The sequence below is a fragment of the Falco naumanni genome, chromosome 4, assembly GCF_017639655.2.
Source record: "Falco naumanni isolate bFalNau1 chromosome 4, bFalNau1.pat, whole genome shotgun sequence".
NCBI lineage: Eukaryota > Metazoa > Chordata > Aves > Falconiformes > Falconidae > Falco > Falco naumanni.
In genome coordinates this window covers 101,510,258-101,524,140 of record NC_054057.1, presented here as the reverse complement: position 1 = coordinate 101,524,140, position 13,883 = coordinate 101,510,258, and the positions used below count along the sequence as shown (strand labels likewise).

At 59.1% G+C, this 13,883-nt stretch overlaps 1 protein-coding gene across 1 annotated transcript in view; it reads left to right on the top strand.

Moving 5' to 3' along the window:
• Positions 1-13,883, top strand: part of PLXNA1 (plexin A1) — a 121,330-nt gene that overhangs the window by 17,199 nt on the left and 90,248 nt on the right. Inside the window, exon 3 of the mRNA XM_040591964.1 lies at positions 5,043-5,225. Within this exon, the coding sequence (XP_040447898.1) occupies positions 5,043-5,225 (183 nt within the window). The remainder of the gene's footprint in view (positions 1-5,042; positions 5,226-13,883) is intronic.

Sequence of the window (13,883 nt, the reverse complement as noted above, 5' to 3'; positions counted from 1 at the left end):
CTCGCAAATCAGATTTTGGCTTTGAACTAATTCAATTTTGCTGGAAAATGATGAAATCGTTACACTGCTGCCTGTTGGGTCGCGCAGCTGCTGGCTCCGGCAGAGGAGATGCTCACTGCTTCCTCCCGCTCGCTCTCCCGGTGCCCCACGGCAGCGCTGTGCCCCCCGGCTTTGGGGGTGGGTGCTCTGCCCCCCTGCACTTTGGGCACAGTTTCATGCTAGGAGGGTCCTGGGTTTGCTGCCCGGTGGTCAGCCCACCCACGTGTGTAGGTGGACCTCAGGGTGCTCTTTGGGTCCTGCCAGCTGTGGCTCGTGCAGGTTGGAAGGATGTGTGCCCCGATGGGGTGGCTCCTGCTTTCGAACGGGTTGGGTTAGGGGGTGCTGCCTGCCCCCAGGGGAGCCAGGTGCTGTTTTTTGTCCCCATCCTGCTCCAGCTGCCAAGCAGAGCTGGGAAAGGCATGACTGGATCGTGAGTCAAACCCTCAGCCCCTTGCTGTGCTGAGTGCAAGCCAAACCAGACCCCGTGGAGCATGTAACCTCTTTCTGGCAGGAATTTCTGTGCCCCTAATAAAACACAGCCACCTCTGGGATGGGTCGTGGCAGTGACAGATCTCTCAGTGGTGAGTGCTGGCCAGAAAATAAAGGGCATGCTGTTTTTTTTTATTTTTAAGGAGGCAGAATGTAATTGCTCAAGTCAGTAGTTGTTTGGGATTTACACTCTGTCCATATGGAAAATGTCCCAGGAGCTCTCTTGCTCCGCTCCACTCCTTTGCAGAAGCAAGGGGCTGAGGCTGGTCCATGCCGAAGGAGGCTTTGCCAGCACCCTGCTCCTGGACCTTGAGTGGTGCTGGGACAAGAGATGCTCATTCCCGGCACTGCAGAGCAGCTCCAATTCTCTGGAGCTGGTGCCAGAGCCAGGAGGAGAGGCCGCCAGTGTTGGCAGCTAGCTCAGGAGGTGTTGGTGGTTCCTCCCCGGTGCTGGCGAGTAGAGCGAATTGCTGTCTCCTGTTTCTCTCTCCACTTCTGGGATCCAGCTATCCGGCAGTGGGAAGGGGAGTGAGACCCCTCATGTTGATGCACTCGGACCCAAGCATGGAGTCGTGCATACAGCAAAGGCGTCCGGCAGGGCGGTCCCGTCCGGTCCTGGGGTGCAGCCAGCCCCGCTGCCTAAATCGCTCCCGAGCTCGTCCGGAGGCTTTGCTGCTGGCTGTGTCTCACTGAAGAGGGGTTCGCTGTTGTGTAGCCTGGCTCTTTGCTTCCCCTGTGCAGTGCAGGGACTGGGGGTCTGCGTGCCCATGGCCAGATGTGCTCAGTGCATCAGCCCAGCACACCCATCCCCGAAATGGGGGGATGAGGATCTGATGTAGCAGGGCTGGAAAAAAGGACAGTGGCTTGGAGCTGGATGCAGATGTTGCAGCAGGGAGTGATTTGGGGTTCGTGGAGTCCTTGACCCCCGGGCTGGCAGCACGGGTAGAGCCACTGGCCGGAGCCAGCAGGATGTGGGCAGCAGCTTTCCCTGGGCTGCTCCAGGGAGAAAATGAATTTTGATTCCTTAGTGGGGCTTGCTGCCCAGCCTGCTGGCACAGGGCAATGGCTGGTGACAAACTGGCCCAAACTGGGCCGGGATAAGCCAAATCCTTCCTGGGGCAGCCAGAGAAATGCAGGTGTTAATGAACCATACCACACTGGGATTATTCCTGGCCGGCGATTAATGTGCAGAAAGCCTGGCATCCCAGCCGGGCACTTGGTACCTGCCTCCCACAGCCTGTTCCCTGGCTTTTCGGGTGTCCCCCTGCCCCACATCCTCCGTTGCAGCCCCTGGGGGGCACAGGGAGATGGGGTGAGCCTGTAATGGTGTTAACTGGCGAATTACTGGCTAATTAATAATGCTGAGCAGCGCGAGGCTTGCCTCTGCTGTCTGCTCCCTCATTGCTTTGGTAAGTGGGCTTGAAGGGAGGCAATGAGACAAGACACGTCAAGGAGACGCTTGCTCTTGCTCGCTTGGTGCTGTGGGCACCCCCTCCCGCAGGCCGCTTCCCCTGGGAAATCCAAGTTTCCTGACCCGATTTCGGGGAGGCCGATAGTGCTGGGGGAAAGGAGAAGGTAGCTGTGCTGCAGAGGTGGGGGCCTGGGGTGTCTGGCTGCGGAGAGGGTGCCAAAGGAAAGCACTGAAATAAAAACAAAAGGAAAAAAAAATAATTAAGGAAGGGCGAAAACAAACAGCCCCCCCCCTTGCAGTGGGCTGAGGCCGTGGTCCCTGCAAACGCCCTGCGACACCCGCACTCGACGCCTCCTGCGGATCCCAGCATCTGCAGGCTGAAACACTGCAAGGTCACCGGCCCTCGCGTGCTGTGGTGCATGTCGGTCCCTGCCGGCACTGGCTGGGGGACAGCTGTCCCCTCTGTCCTTCCATCCCTCCATCCCACCGCATCCGCCAGGGATGTCGGCTGGTGCCCTAACCCCGCGCTGCGCTGCCGCCCTTGGCCCGACCTCGCTGTGCAGCCTGCCTGTGCTTCCCCAACGAGGCATTTGCCGTTAATGAGCTAATTGTCAGCGTAATTATTTATCGAGGTGGTGTCGGCATCTCGGCGGTGGCGGGCACTCCTCACGGTCCTGGAGCACAGCTGTATTTGTCGTTTCCCAGAGAGTTTGTTGAGACAAAGCAGAGAGGAGTAAACACCCGTAAACATCCCTGCTCTTGCATATTCAGCAGCGGAGGGGCTGGGGAAGCTGCAGACTGAGCGTGGAAGGGCAGAAGCTGCTCCCAGGGGCTGCAGGCACTTAAATACCTTCATGCCATTGCCATTAGCCCCTCTGCTACTGCTGGTGGATGGGTGGAAGGTGCTGGGATGCTTTTTTACTGAGGCAGAGAGAGAGACAGAGAGAGTGTGTTTTCCCAGCGAAATGCCTGAAGGATCCTGGTGTCCAGCTACGAGCTGGATATTGGCCGGAGCATCGCTTCTGTCTTGCTCCGTGGTTGGGAAGATAATTTTCTCAGGTCTTTTGTTTTAAAATGTCTAGCCGGGTGATGCAGAGGAGGATGCTTAGTGCGTGTGCTGGCTGATGGAGAGGAGAGGACACTTGCAAGGCTGGGTGGGATTCAGAGGGTGGGTGGAGAGGTTCAGATTCCCCTTCCCCCTTTTTTTTCCTGTGGTCACAGAGGCAAGTTGTGCCCCAGGTTCCTGTTTTGGGGATCCCCGCACCTCTCACGCCTCTCTGTGGGGGTTCCCCCAGTTTAGGGAAGGACGAGCAAAGGTCAAGTGGTTAATCTTTAGCTATGACCTAACTCAGGCACGCAGCAAAGCAGAAGTTAGAGTAACTGAGGAAGCAGCCCAGCATCCCCAGACCACCCGGGGAGGCCAGTGTCCCAGTTTTTTCCTGCTGGAAGGCTGACACAGCACTGAGTCCCCACTGCAGGCTGGGGTGGAACCACTGGCCTTGGGGCTGGCGTGGCGGCAGGGCGAGGAGGGCGAGCAGCCTCGCCGTGGCTGCAGGACGCTGAAGCCGTTGTGGCTGTGAGTGCATTGTGCCAGGGCATGGAAAACCGCCGTGTTTTCCCTCCTCGCTGTGGGTGACTGCAGGTTGCTGGTGGGAGCCAGTCCGAGCTGACCATCATTTCCCAGGTGCCGGCGAGTGGGAATGGTCGAGCTATGTACTGCCCGTGCGTACGTGGAACTCGGCATTTTCCCATATGCTCTGTGCACATGCTGTATGGATTTAGAACCCCTTGGGGACTGGCATGCATTTGGAGGCTGCTGCTTGCCAAAAACCCTCTCTCCTTTAAATTCAAAGTTACATAAGGAACCTTGCGAAGCAGAAAAATGCCGTGGCCAGAGCAGGCTGGCTGCCCTTTGGCCGTGCCTGCCGTGCTGCCCTAACCTCCTGCACCCAGGCTTGCTGCCACACTTGGGAAATTTGGCTGGAGCCCCTCGCTGCCTGGGGTGGGCCAGGGCTGCTGGGGGTGGATTCTGCTGGTGCTGTGTGAGGCCATTGTCTAGCGTTGGGACCTCTGGGGGGCCCGTGTGCCCCCAGGCTGGAGACCCGTGGCCAGGGTCTGTTGTTCTACTCAGCAGGTCAGGGTGAGCGTGGTCGATGGGAGAGGGCAAGTGCTGCAGAGCTGGTCCCGGTCCTGCTCCCCATCCTGCTTCCCGGCTTTCACAGTGGGCATCCCTCTTGCTTTGCCTTGCCCGTCAGGGGGGCTGTCCTTGTCAGAGGTCCCTCCTGTCGCAGCCCTGAGGGCAGAGAGGGGCTGGTGCAGCCTTGCCTCTGCCATTCTCCAGGCAGAGCTTGCAAAAGTTTCTCCCAGACCTGCGGGCAAGTGCTGAGCCGAGGCGGCAGCTGGCTGAGCCAGGTGCCTTGTCTGGGGCAAGGCAACACGAAAAAATGTGGGGATTTCCCAAAGACATTCCTGTGGGAGGAGGGACAGGGCTGGCAGGTGGGTAGTGTGTTTGCTGGAGGCTCTGCTATGTGAAGTGAGGCTCTTTCAGGAGCCCTGACCCGTTTGTCTTGGCACGGCCTTGGCTGGGAAGTATTTTGTCTCTGGGGGGAGGCTGGGATGCAGGATTCAGCCCCTCCTGCCTTACTGTGGAGCGATTTTCTTTTTGAAGCTAGCACCACGGTGAGGAGGAGAGGGGTGTGTGTGTGTTGGGGAGCTCGTGCTGGCATCCCACGTGTCTGAGATGGCTGCGGCGGGGATGGGGGGGGAGCAGGGATGCTGTGCTGGCTCCCGCTGGGTTTGTAAGTGCTGCTCTGTAAGATAAAGACTGAGAGCCTTGGTCTTGGTCTGCAAAGCTTGTTCAGATGCAGAGGGATTGCATGCCTTGGATGTGTCCCAAGTGCCTTACATCAGCACACAGGGAATTTCAGGGAAGCATCAGCTCATCCCTTCCCTAGGCTGGTGCGGTGGGATGGCTGGGACAAGAGGGGCTGCCGAAGCAGCTGTAGATGATGGCCTAGAGGTGGGAGATGGCTGATGGCTGTCTGGGAGGTCCTGCATTTGGGGCATTGGCAAAAAGATCATGTCTCCTGTTTTCTTCCAACAGCCTCTGCAGATTGATGACAATTTCTGTGGCCAGGATTTTAACCAGCCGCTGGGCGGGACCATCACCATCGAGGGGACTCCGCTTTTTGTGGATAAGGAGGATGGGATGACCTCGGTGGCTGCCTACGACTACAGAGGACAAACTGTCGTCTTTGCGGGCACGCGGAGTGGGAAGATCAAAAAGGTAGGGAAACCCTCAGTCGTGCTGATGGGGAGGGATGGCTGCTCGCCTTGCCGGCCCGTTTTGGGGTACAGGTAGGGCTGTGCCCCCCTCACAGCATGACTTGATATTGGGGGTAATGTACAAAGGGCTGGTGAGGGGCAATTTCCTTTTGATCCTCTCAGCCAGCCAAATTTACAAAACCTCTGTCTTTTGGAAGGGTTATTACCTCGGGAAGTTGAGTCCTGGCTGCTGGTGGATCAGAGCTTGTCCCGTTGTGTCTCAGGGCAGATAGGTTTGCCCTGCAGCTGCCACAGGACGGCTTCTGTCTGTCCAGGTCCATGTGGCTTTGCTGTTGACCTGGGCAGGGTGAGCAGAAGTGGGTGCTGATGGCTGCAGCCTGGTGCAGGGGAGACTTCTCTTCCCATACCCCACCGTGGCACGAAAGGCTGCTTGTTGGTGGCAATTAGAAGATAGCTCCGTTTGCCTCTCTCTGCCTGCATCTCCACAGGGCACAGATTTCCTGTTATCATAACATCATGCCTATAATTACAGCTGTACTTGCCCTGTATAAACATAGCTTGTGCTAAATGCATCCTCAGCCAGGGAAAGGTAATGTGAAGGTCCTGGTATGGTCCCTGCCAGGGGCAGGAGAACCGGCGCTTGCCTGGGGGTTCTGGCCCATTGCTCTGTGGCTTGTGATGTGCTCTAGCATCCTGTCCTGGGCACAGCACCCTGTGTTTTTGCTGCTTCTCCTGATGTGTGCTGGTCAGGGTGCCATGGAGGAGGCAGGGTGGCTTCCCTGGCGGCAATCAGGAGCACGGTGCTGTTGTGGACACTAGTTCCCATATGTCCTGCTTGCGCTGCCCGTGTTGCCCCTGGGCCCCTGACCTGCTTGTGGCCCTGCCTGTTAGCAGAGTGTTCAGGGGCAGGGGGCACATGGGCAGCATATGTTGGGGTGGGGGGCAGGATGCTGGTGGTCCTCTCGAGCCCCACATCCTCTGCTTGGCTTTTTGCGGTCCCTGAGGGGGGGCCATGGCGGCGCCAGGGCTGAGCGGGGCTGTGGGGAGCTGACGGAGGCAGCTCGTCCTCCCTTCCGGATCGATGAGGGATCCAGAGGGACTGGTGTCGCGTTGCTGGCGGCTTCTCCTGCCGCTGGGCTCCAGATGGGAGGTTTTAAATGGGGATGGGAAGGAAGGAGCGTGAGGGAGGAGGGTTCACAAAGCCACACGGACAGTGTTAGACCTCTGGTTCCTTATTTATCTGGAAAGGCCGGCGGTTACTTTTTACACAGCAGATTTGTTTTTTCCTCTCCCTTCTTTCAGTTTTTCTGTGGACTTTGCACCTTCAGAGCCACTTGCCAAGAGTGATCTAGGGTGGGTGTCTGGCCAGGGTGCAGGCTGCATGCTACAGAATCGTGGCTGAGGGCAGGACTTGGAGCTCGGGTCTGGTCTGACCATCCTTCAGTCCTGCAGGCCTTTCCCCAGCTTGCTTTTTGTTGGTTTCCAAACTTGGTGCTGCAAAGAGCTGGTCTGGCTCTCTGGCCCTGCAGAGCAGGAGCTCCATGGAGACCCAAGAGGTGGCCTCGGTCCTGTCCCAGCACTGGGATGCCAGGCTGGTTGTGTAGGCTTGTCCTGCCTGGAGTCCCCAACCCCCCCTGGGGTCGCAGATCACTCTGATTGCAGCCAGGGAGCACTTTGCAGGCTCTGAGCCCTGCGCTGCCAGGTCCCCCCTCGTCCCTTGCTGTGACCTTGGGGTGGGCAGCCCAGCCTTTCTGCAGCAGGGGCTGCCTGGCTGCCTGGCAAAGCGCTGCCTCAGCAGCTACCCGATCCTGCTGCCTGGCTGCCAGTGGGGCTGGAGGGAGGGGAGGGCTCCCCCCTGCCTGGGGAGCGCGAGACAGGGGCTGCCGACCTGTCCTCAAGTGGTGCCGACGTGTCCCCAACCAGGGGATGGGATGCCTGGCAGGGGTCCAGCGGAGCGTGGCCAAGGTAGCTCTCCAGGTAGAGGATACAGGGGGGATGCATCCCACAGCAGTGGTCACAATCCCTCTGCTTTTATACCATCGGAGTTTAACACTGTGCCCTTGGAAGCACCCGTGTTAGGCTTGGTGCAGCCTGGTGGCTTCTCTGCCCTCCTGTGGGCCCATCCTGCACTTCCCAGTACCCGCTGGCTGCTTCTTTGGGGAGGGAGGGCAGGGCTGTGCCGACAGCTGGGTGCTCCCCTCCCCATCCCCAAGAGCCCTGTAATGGATGCTGCTCTGCCGAGGGGGCACGAGGGGGCACGGATCTCACCATCTGGGCTGGGGTAAGGTCAGGGCAGAGTTAGTGCCACGTCTGGATTTTCCTTGGATGGCAGCTTCCATGCCCAGCATTTGTCCAGGCTGTTGTGTGCAGACAGAGCCTCCCTTTGTCCCCCTTGCCCCAAAAGCCATGTGAGCCTCTGGCCGCCCTGCAGCCTCTCCCGGCCCCGCCAACAGTTGCTGCTGCAGGGCCGGGTGCTGGGCAGCACCTGCTGCCACCGCAGCTGCAGGGAGACCCCCATTGCAGGGGGGTGGAAAGATATCGCAGGCAACATCAAATTTGCAAAACTGGCTGTGGGATGGGGGCCGTGGGCTGGGCTGGGGAGGCACGGGGGGGACGGAGATACAGGACCCCTGGGATGCCAGGTGGGTCACAGCGGCAAAGCCCCTGGCAGCCCGCTCTCAGCTTGTCCCTGCAGGATGGCCAGGCAGGCGGATATCTTTGGCTGGCCCCGAGTTATGCGGAGAGGCCAGGGCTGGAAAGCCTCGCCCCGTGTGCTCACTGCCCTGCATGCCAGCCGTCACGGGGCTGGGGTGCCCGGGGAATTCCTGCCGCTGCCCCGTGAGCGGTGCAGGGATGACTTCTCACCCTGCTGGCGCTGGCAGTGGCTGCTTCCTCCGCGCTCCCGGCTGGTGCGCTGGGGACCCGGCCTTGCACGCTGTGCTCTGGGGTGCTGCAGATGGGGAAGCGCCGTGGGGACAAAAGCTGTGAGCGTGCTGCAGTGGGGATGTCCAGGGGGTATTTGCGCAAGGGAAGTGAGGCTTGCTTGCTAACGCTTGGGTTTTTCCTGGAAACCACCTGTCCTCGCTTGACAATCTTTTCACTGCGCAGTTGTCATTTTCCCAGGTTGTCTGTCTTATTTTTTTGGGTGGACAGAAAGCGGTGTGTGTAATTGCAATGGGAGTTACTCAGTCGCATGCTGGAAAGACATGTTTGATGCTGCACACGTAGTCACCTCTTAACCTGTGCGTGCTGAGGACTTGATTTTGGGTGTGCTTGAAGCGTAGTACGGGGAGAGGGAAGAAGGACGATGCTGGAGGGGGTGTGCTGGTGGTGCAACCCCCTCCCAGTAACTGCAGGGTGCTGGGGCTGGCGGCTGGGAGCTGGGGCAGTGGGGCATCCTGGGAGGTGCGGCTGCCCTTGTTAGCTTGCCATCTGCTCCTTGTTATGCAAACAAGACACTGCCTTGGGGCTCTGCTGAGCACCAGTGTGGCCCTTGTGGGTTGACCCAGTTTTGGGTGCTGCCTGGTTATTTTTGGGGGTTGAGCTGAGCTCCTCCCTCAAAGTAGCTGGTGGCTCCCTGCCCACTGCCGTCCCGGCTGCTGCAGGGCAAGGAGGCAGCGTGTGAGCTGTCGCTCCTGCCACAGCCCCGCAGAAGTTATCCAGCACCACCTGGGATCCAGGCACTGAAGATCCCCAAGGCAGGCGTGGTTGTGGGGTGGTGCAGCCAGTGCATCCCAGCCAGGGTAGCATTGGACTACACATCCCTGGTGGTCAGCTGAGCTCATTTTTTTGAGGATTATCTGGCTGCCCAGTTGCCACTGTAATCCCTGCAGCTCCCTGCCCTGTCCTGAAACCAGCTGGCCTTGGGTGCAAATGCATCAGGACGTGTCTCCACTGGGAATCTGCTCCCCGCCGGGGCTCACGCTTGCCACAGCTTGTTTATTCTCTCCCACGGAAAAGCACAGCTGAACTGACCACACATCTGGCTTCTTTGGCTTCTTCAGTTTAATAATAATAATAATAATAATAAACAATTCCTCACACTAAGTGGGTCATCCCCATCCTTACACAATGGGATGCGATGCTCCTTTTCTGTCCTGGGGAGGACCAAGGGGCTCTCCTGCAGCCCCTGTCCTGCCCAGGGCAAGGAGATGGGGGTGCTCCAGGGGACCAGATTTTGGCAGCCCATGGAGGCACCCCCTTTGAGTAGGGTTCTCTTAAAGCTTCGGAGGAGGATGCTTCAGTGTGTTTACAACCCTTTGTGTGTCTGAGCAATATGACCTGAAAATAGGTGCTGTGGGGAGGGGGGGCTGCTGCCTGGTGGCTTTTCGGGAATTTCCTTGTTGCCTGCTGGCTCTCATCCCATCACAAAAGCCCCCATGTGTCGGCCTCTTGAGTATAATGCATGACCTGATCGTGGCCCACGTGAGCTGGAGGGAGAAGCCGTCAGGCTCCCTGCCCGCTCCGCCGGTCCCCATCCCCGCGGGTCCTTACGCATCGCCCTCTGCTTAGCGCTGGGGTAAGCGGCTCCAGCTGAAAAGGGGCCCTTTGTGTCTCGGCGCGTGAAATCGGGCTCCCAGAGTGCGCGCGAGGGCTCGGCCTCCCTCGTGACCCTGCTGCCAGCTACCCTACTTACTGCCTGTTCCTCGGTGGACTTATTTTTTTTGGGGGGAGCAGATCTGGGTCATGAAGCCTGCCCTGGTCCCAGCGGTGTCAGCCGGTGACCCTTGAGGGCTCCCCGAGCATCGACCCCAGCGCAGCCCCTGGAAATCCTCTCCTGCCCGTGATGCTGCCTCTCCCCAGCTGGCTGCCTGGCACAAGGGCCTTTTGTTCCTCCTGCCTCTTCCCTTTGCCCTCTCCCACTCTGTCCCCACCCCGTCCCCATCCCATCCCCTGGGGACCCCTCGCCCCTTCCCCACATGAGCACAGCCCCCACTAGAGCCTGTGCCCAGCCCCGGGAGGGAAGCCCGCTCCTCCGAGCATGCGTCTGCGTCTCTCCCCAATCAGTGGCAATAATTTTATTGGCATGACAAGGTAGCTGACGGTTGCCAAAGTGAATCCATCACATACCTCTCGGTGGCTCCCCGCCCCCTTGAGAGCTCTCGCCGGAGTCGTGAAGCTGTTTTAATCAAGGTGGAGGCTGGAGAGCTGGTGTGTTCAGTGGATGGGGGGGTGGAGGGGGCGGTGGAGCCTTCCCTGTCCCCCCGCCTGTGGTGGGGAGCGCTCAGCATCTCCCCGTTCCTGCTCAGCAGGAAGAGGCCCCCGCTCGCCGGCGTCGGGCTTTGTTGAGCCGCCCGGCGCTGAACAGGATGTCTCATTGTTGGAGGAAACAATTAGAAATTCATCGTGAACCGTTGGCCTCGGGGACCGGCCGGGGTGGCAGGGCCGGGGCTGCAGGCAGCTGCCGGCTTCGTCCTCGAGTGACTCCTGGAGGGGGATGCCTCTGGGCTTGGTGCTGCTGCCTCGTGCGGGATGGATGGGGATGGGTGTTTCCACCCTCCTGGCCCTCTGAGGGATGCTCCAGCATGCTCATGCAGCCTTGGGGAAGGAGAGGGTGTGTTGGGGGTTCCCTCCCCCCAGACCATGCTCCTTCCATCCCCCCTTTACCCCCAGGCGTTTTGACTCACAAACCATAACCTTTTTTTTAATTCGCCCCCATCTGCTCCACTCTCTGCACAAAGCCAGCAGGTGAGTGAGGCCTGGGAGCTGGCGCTCGGCCAGCCGGGGAGGCAGCAGCAGCCAGCCCTGCTCCAACCTTCCCGGCCGAAAGCGCTGACGGTGCACGTCTCCCTCTCCCCGGCTCTGGCGCCGGGTACCCGCAGGCAGTGCTCTGCCCAACCCCATCCATCAGCCCGCTCCAGCTGCCGGAGCCGCCGGTGGGTAAGGCAGCATTGCCACCCCGCTTTGCCGGTGTCGGGGCAAGGTGACTTTTGGGGAGCAGCATGTTGCAGAGGCTGGAAGAGGCTCAGGGATGGAGGCGGATCCTGAAGACCCCGTATCTTCAAAAGGGCTGCTGGGTGCAAAACCTGGCTTCTGTAATTGCCCTGAAAAGAGGTTTCTGAGCAAAATGCCTCTCGGCAGCCCCCTGAGCTGGCTTGTGCCGCTCTACAGGCTGTGCTCAGGAGCTGGCACATCTGCCAGCCCAACACAGCAGCATCGCCTTCGCAGCCAGTCCCTGCGGACCGTCCCGTGCCCTGGCAGGGGCTACCAGCTTGGAAACAGGATGGAAGCAGGGCCGGGAAAGGAAAAAGCAAGCACCTGGGGGTTTGTGTCTGTATGATGTCGCTGGTCTTGCCCCTGTTGTTGCGGGGCTGCGTGAGGTGATGGTGGCCATGGCTCAGCCGTGCTGGGAGAGCAAGGTGGGGAGTGATACTTTGGGGTCCTTGGTGCGGATGCTGAGCCCCCCCTGAACCTCTGGTCAAGAGTTGCTAGTGAACTGCCTAAAGAAAAGGAGCGTGTGGACTTGCCCATCACTGAGGGTGTGCAGCACTGTCCGTGAGCACAGGGTTCTCCCTCCTGGCTCGTGGGGCTGGTTTGGTTGGTGAAGCATGAAGCTGGTGAGCGATTTCCTCTGCATCTCTCTGCTGCTGAATGTGGGGCTGTGATTCCACCGCCCCCCCCCGCCCCCTCCCATGACCCCTATTCTGCTAGGGAGAGTGGGAGCACGACTCTTGCCCTGGACCTCTCCTCTTGCTGGGGACCTCTGCGGTGGCCCCTTGGCTACAGGGCAGGGTGAAAAGCCACCCTATTGAGATGGAAATGAGCTGGGAGGTCCCAGCTCTGTTGGGTCCCTCTTGTTGGAGCCATTGTGCCTATTCACTGGCTCAAACACTGACTAATTTTGGCTTTTTAGGTGGGAGAATAGCCCTGGCCTCCCACCAAAGGCAGCAGAGAAGAGGTGGGATGTGAGGAGCTCTGGGACTCATCAGAAAGGCGGTGGTTTGGGAGGCAGGGGCTGCAGGAATGCCTGGGTGGGAAGGGGCAGTGCAGGTGTCCTGCCTCACCTTTGTCCAGCCCCATTAACCCAGATTTAATGGTGCCTGAGGAATTTGCCCTGAGCCCATGGTGCACTGGAGGAGGGAAGGTGCCTGCTCAGCAGGGTCCAAGCTGGTTTCAGTGTTGTTTGTGTTCCCGTGTGCCCCAGCACTGCCTCAGATAGAGATGGGACAGTGGGGAAGGTCAGCCATCCCCAGTCCCTGGGGGCTGATCTCCCCGCTTTTCCTCTCTGGACTGGGAGGAAAATCCATCATAAATCAAGAGCGAGGTGGAGGTGCGGTATGGCGCTTGGGGATGCAGGATGTGGACTCCAGCTGCCCCTCGGGTGGCTGCTGGAGCCCCATCGTCCATCTGTGAGGCTTTGGTACACATGTGGGTCATTAGTCTCCACTGAAGGTCCAGGGGGGGATGGCACTTAGCCCCAGGCCACTTGGAAGAGCTGCTGTTTAGCCTCCGTTATCCCCTGCCCTTGTTAATTGTGGGATTTTCTGAAATGGAGCAGGAGAACAGATGCTAATGGCAGGCTGGTACTGACAGGGAAGGCAGCAGGAAGGTGCCCCGTGGGATTGGCGTTGTGGGGTGAAATATGGAAGTAGAGGAGCAGGGGCAGGGTGATGGTAAGGGTGCAGACCCCAGGGACTGTACCCCTGTTTCTCCCAGGGGCTGACCTTGTTGGGCAGCAGGATGGGGGACAGGAGTTAAACCCCGTCCCGTAGGGTACCCAAGAAGCACCTGAGAAGGGACCGGAGTGCTCAGCCTGCATCTTGCCAGGGTCATACTTAGCCTGCACGATACAGGGCAAACAGACCCAGGGACCAGAGCTGTGCTGATAATCCTGTCGTGCCTCGCGGATGAGCCAATTCCTGGGAGCTCTGCTGGGTGGCACTGGGGGGTTTAGACTTGTCGCCTGGCTAAGGAAGAGGGTCTCCCAGCCTTGGGCGCGTGTGTGCTAATCCTGGCTTAGGCCACCACAATAAGGATAATGCTTAGCATTTTACATGATGGTGCTTCATGATGAAACGGGTTTGATGGGTTTTTGCTTTAATCCCTTGATTGGATGCAGTTGCATGGCTGAGGGTGAACTGGAGTAGACTGGTGGGCGGGGCTGGGGTGGTGCGGCCGGGCAGAGCATCGCTGGAGGGGCAGGAGGAGCATCAGAGCCCTGAGTCCATGGGATGGACTGCAGGTGTGGCGTCAACTTTCCGTTGTCTTTCTACACAGAATGGAAACATTTCCCATTCTAACTTTTTTCCTCCATTTTGCCTTTCTCCTTTATCTCTCCTACCCCTACCAGTGCTTGAAATAGCTCAGTCTGCTGCAGGCCAACCCCACGTTCTTCCTCTCCTGCCATTTGGTGGTTCCTTGAGGCTCCCCTGTCTCACCTCTGACTGATCAGAGGAGTGGCATTAAAGGACTTTGCACTGAATAAACCTTCCTGAACCCTGCTCAGCTGCTTCCAAGCTGGGAAGTTTCTCCATAAACCCCCCTCTCCCTTTCCTTAGCTGTTGCAACTGAGTTGAGACGGGAGAGGGAGAGTAGGGCTGCAGCAGGGCTCAGCGGGGAACGTGATGGGCAGGGGGAGTGCCATTGTTCGGGGTTTGGCGCTGGATTTCAGGGCCCACGGGTGCTTTCCCTGGGTGGCTTGTGCCGTACCAGAGCTGAG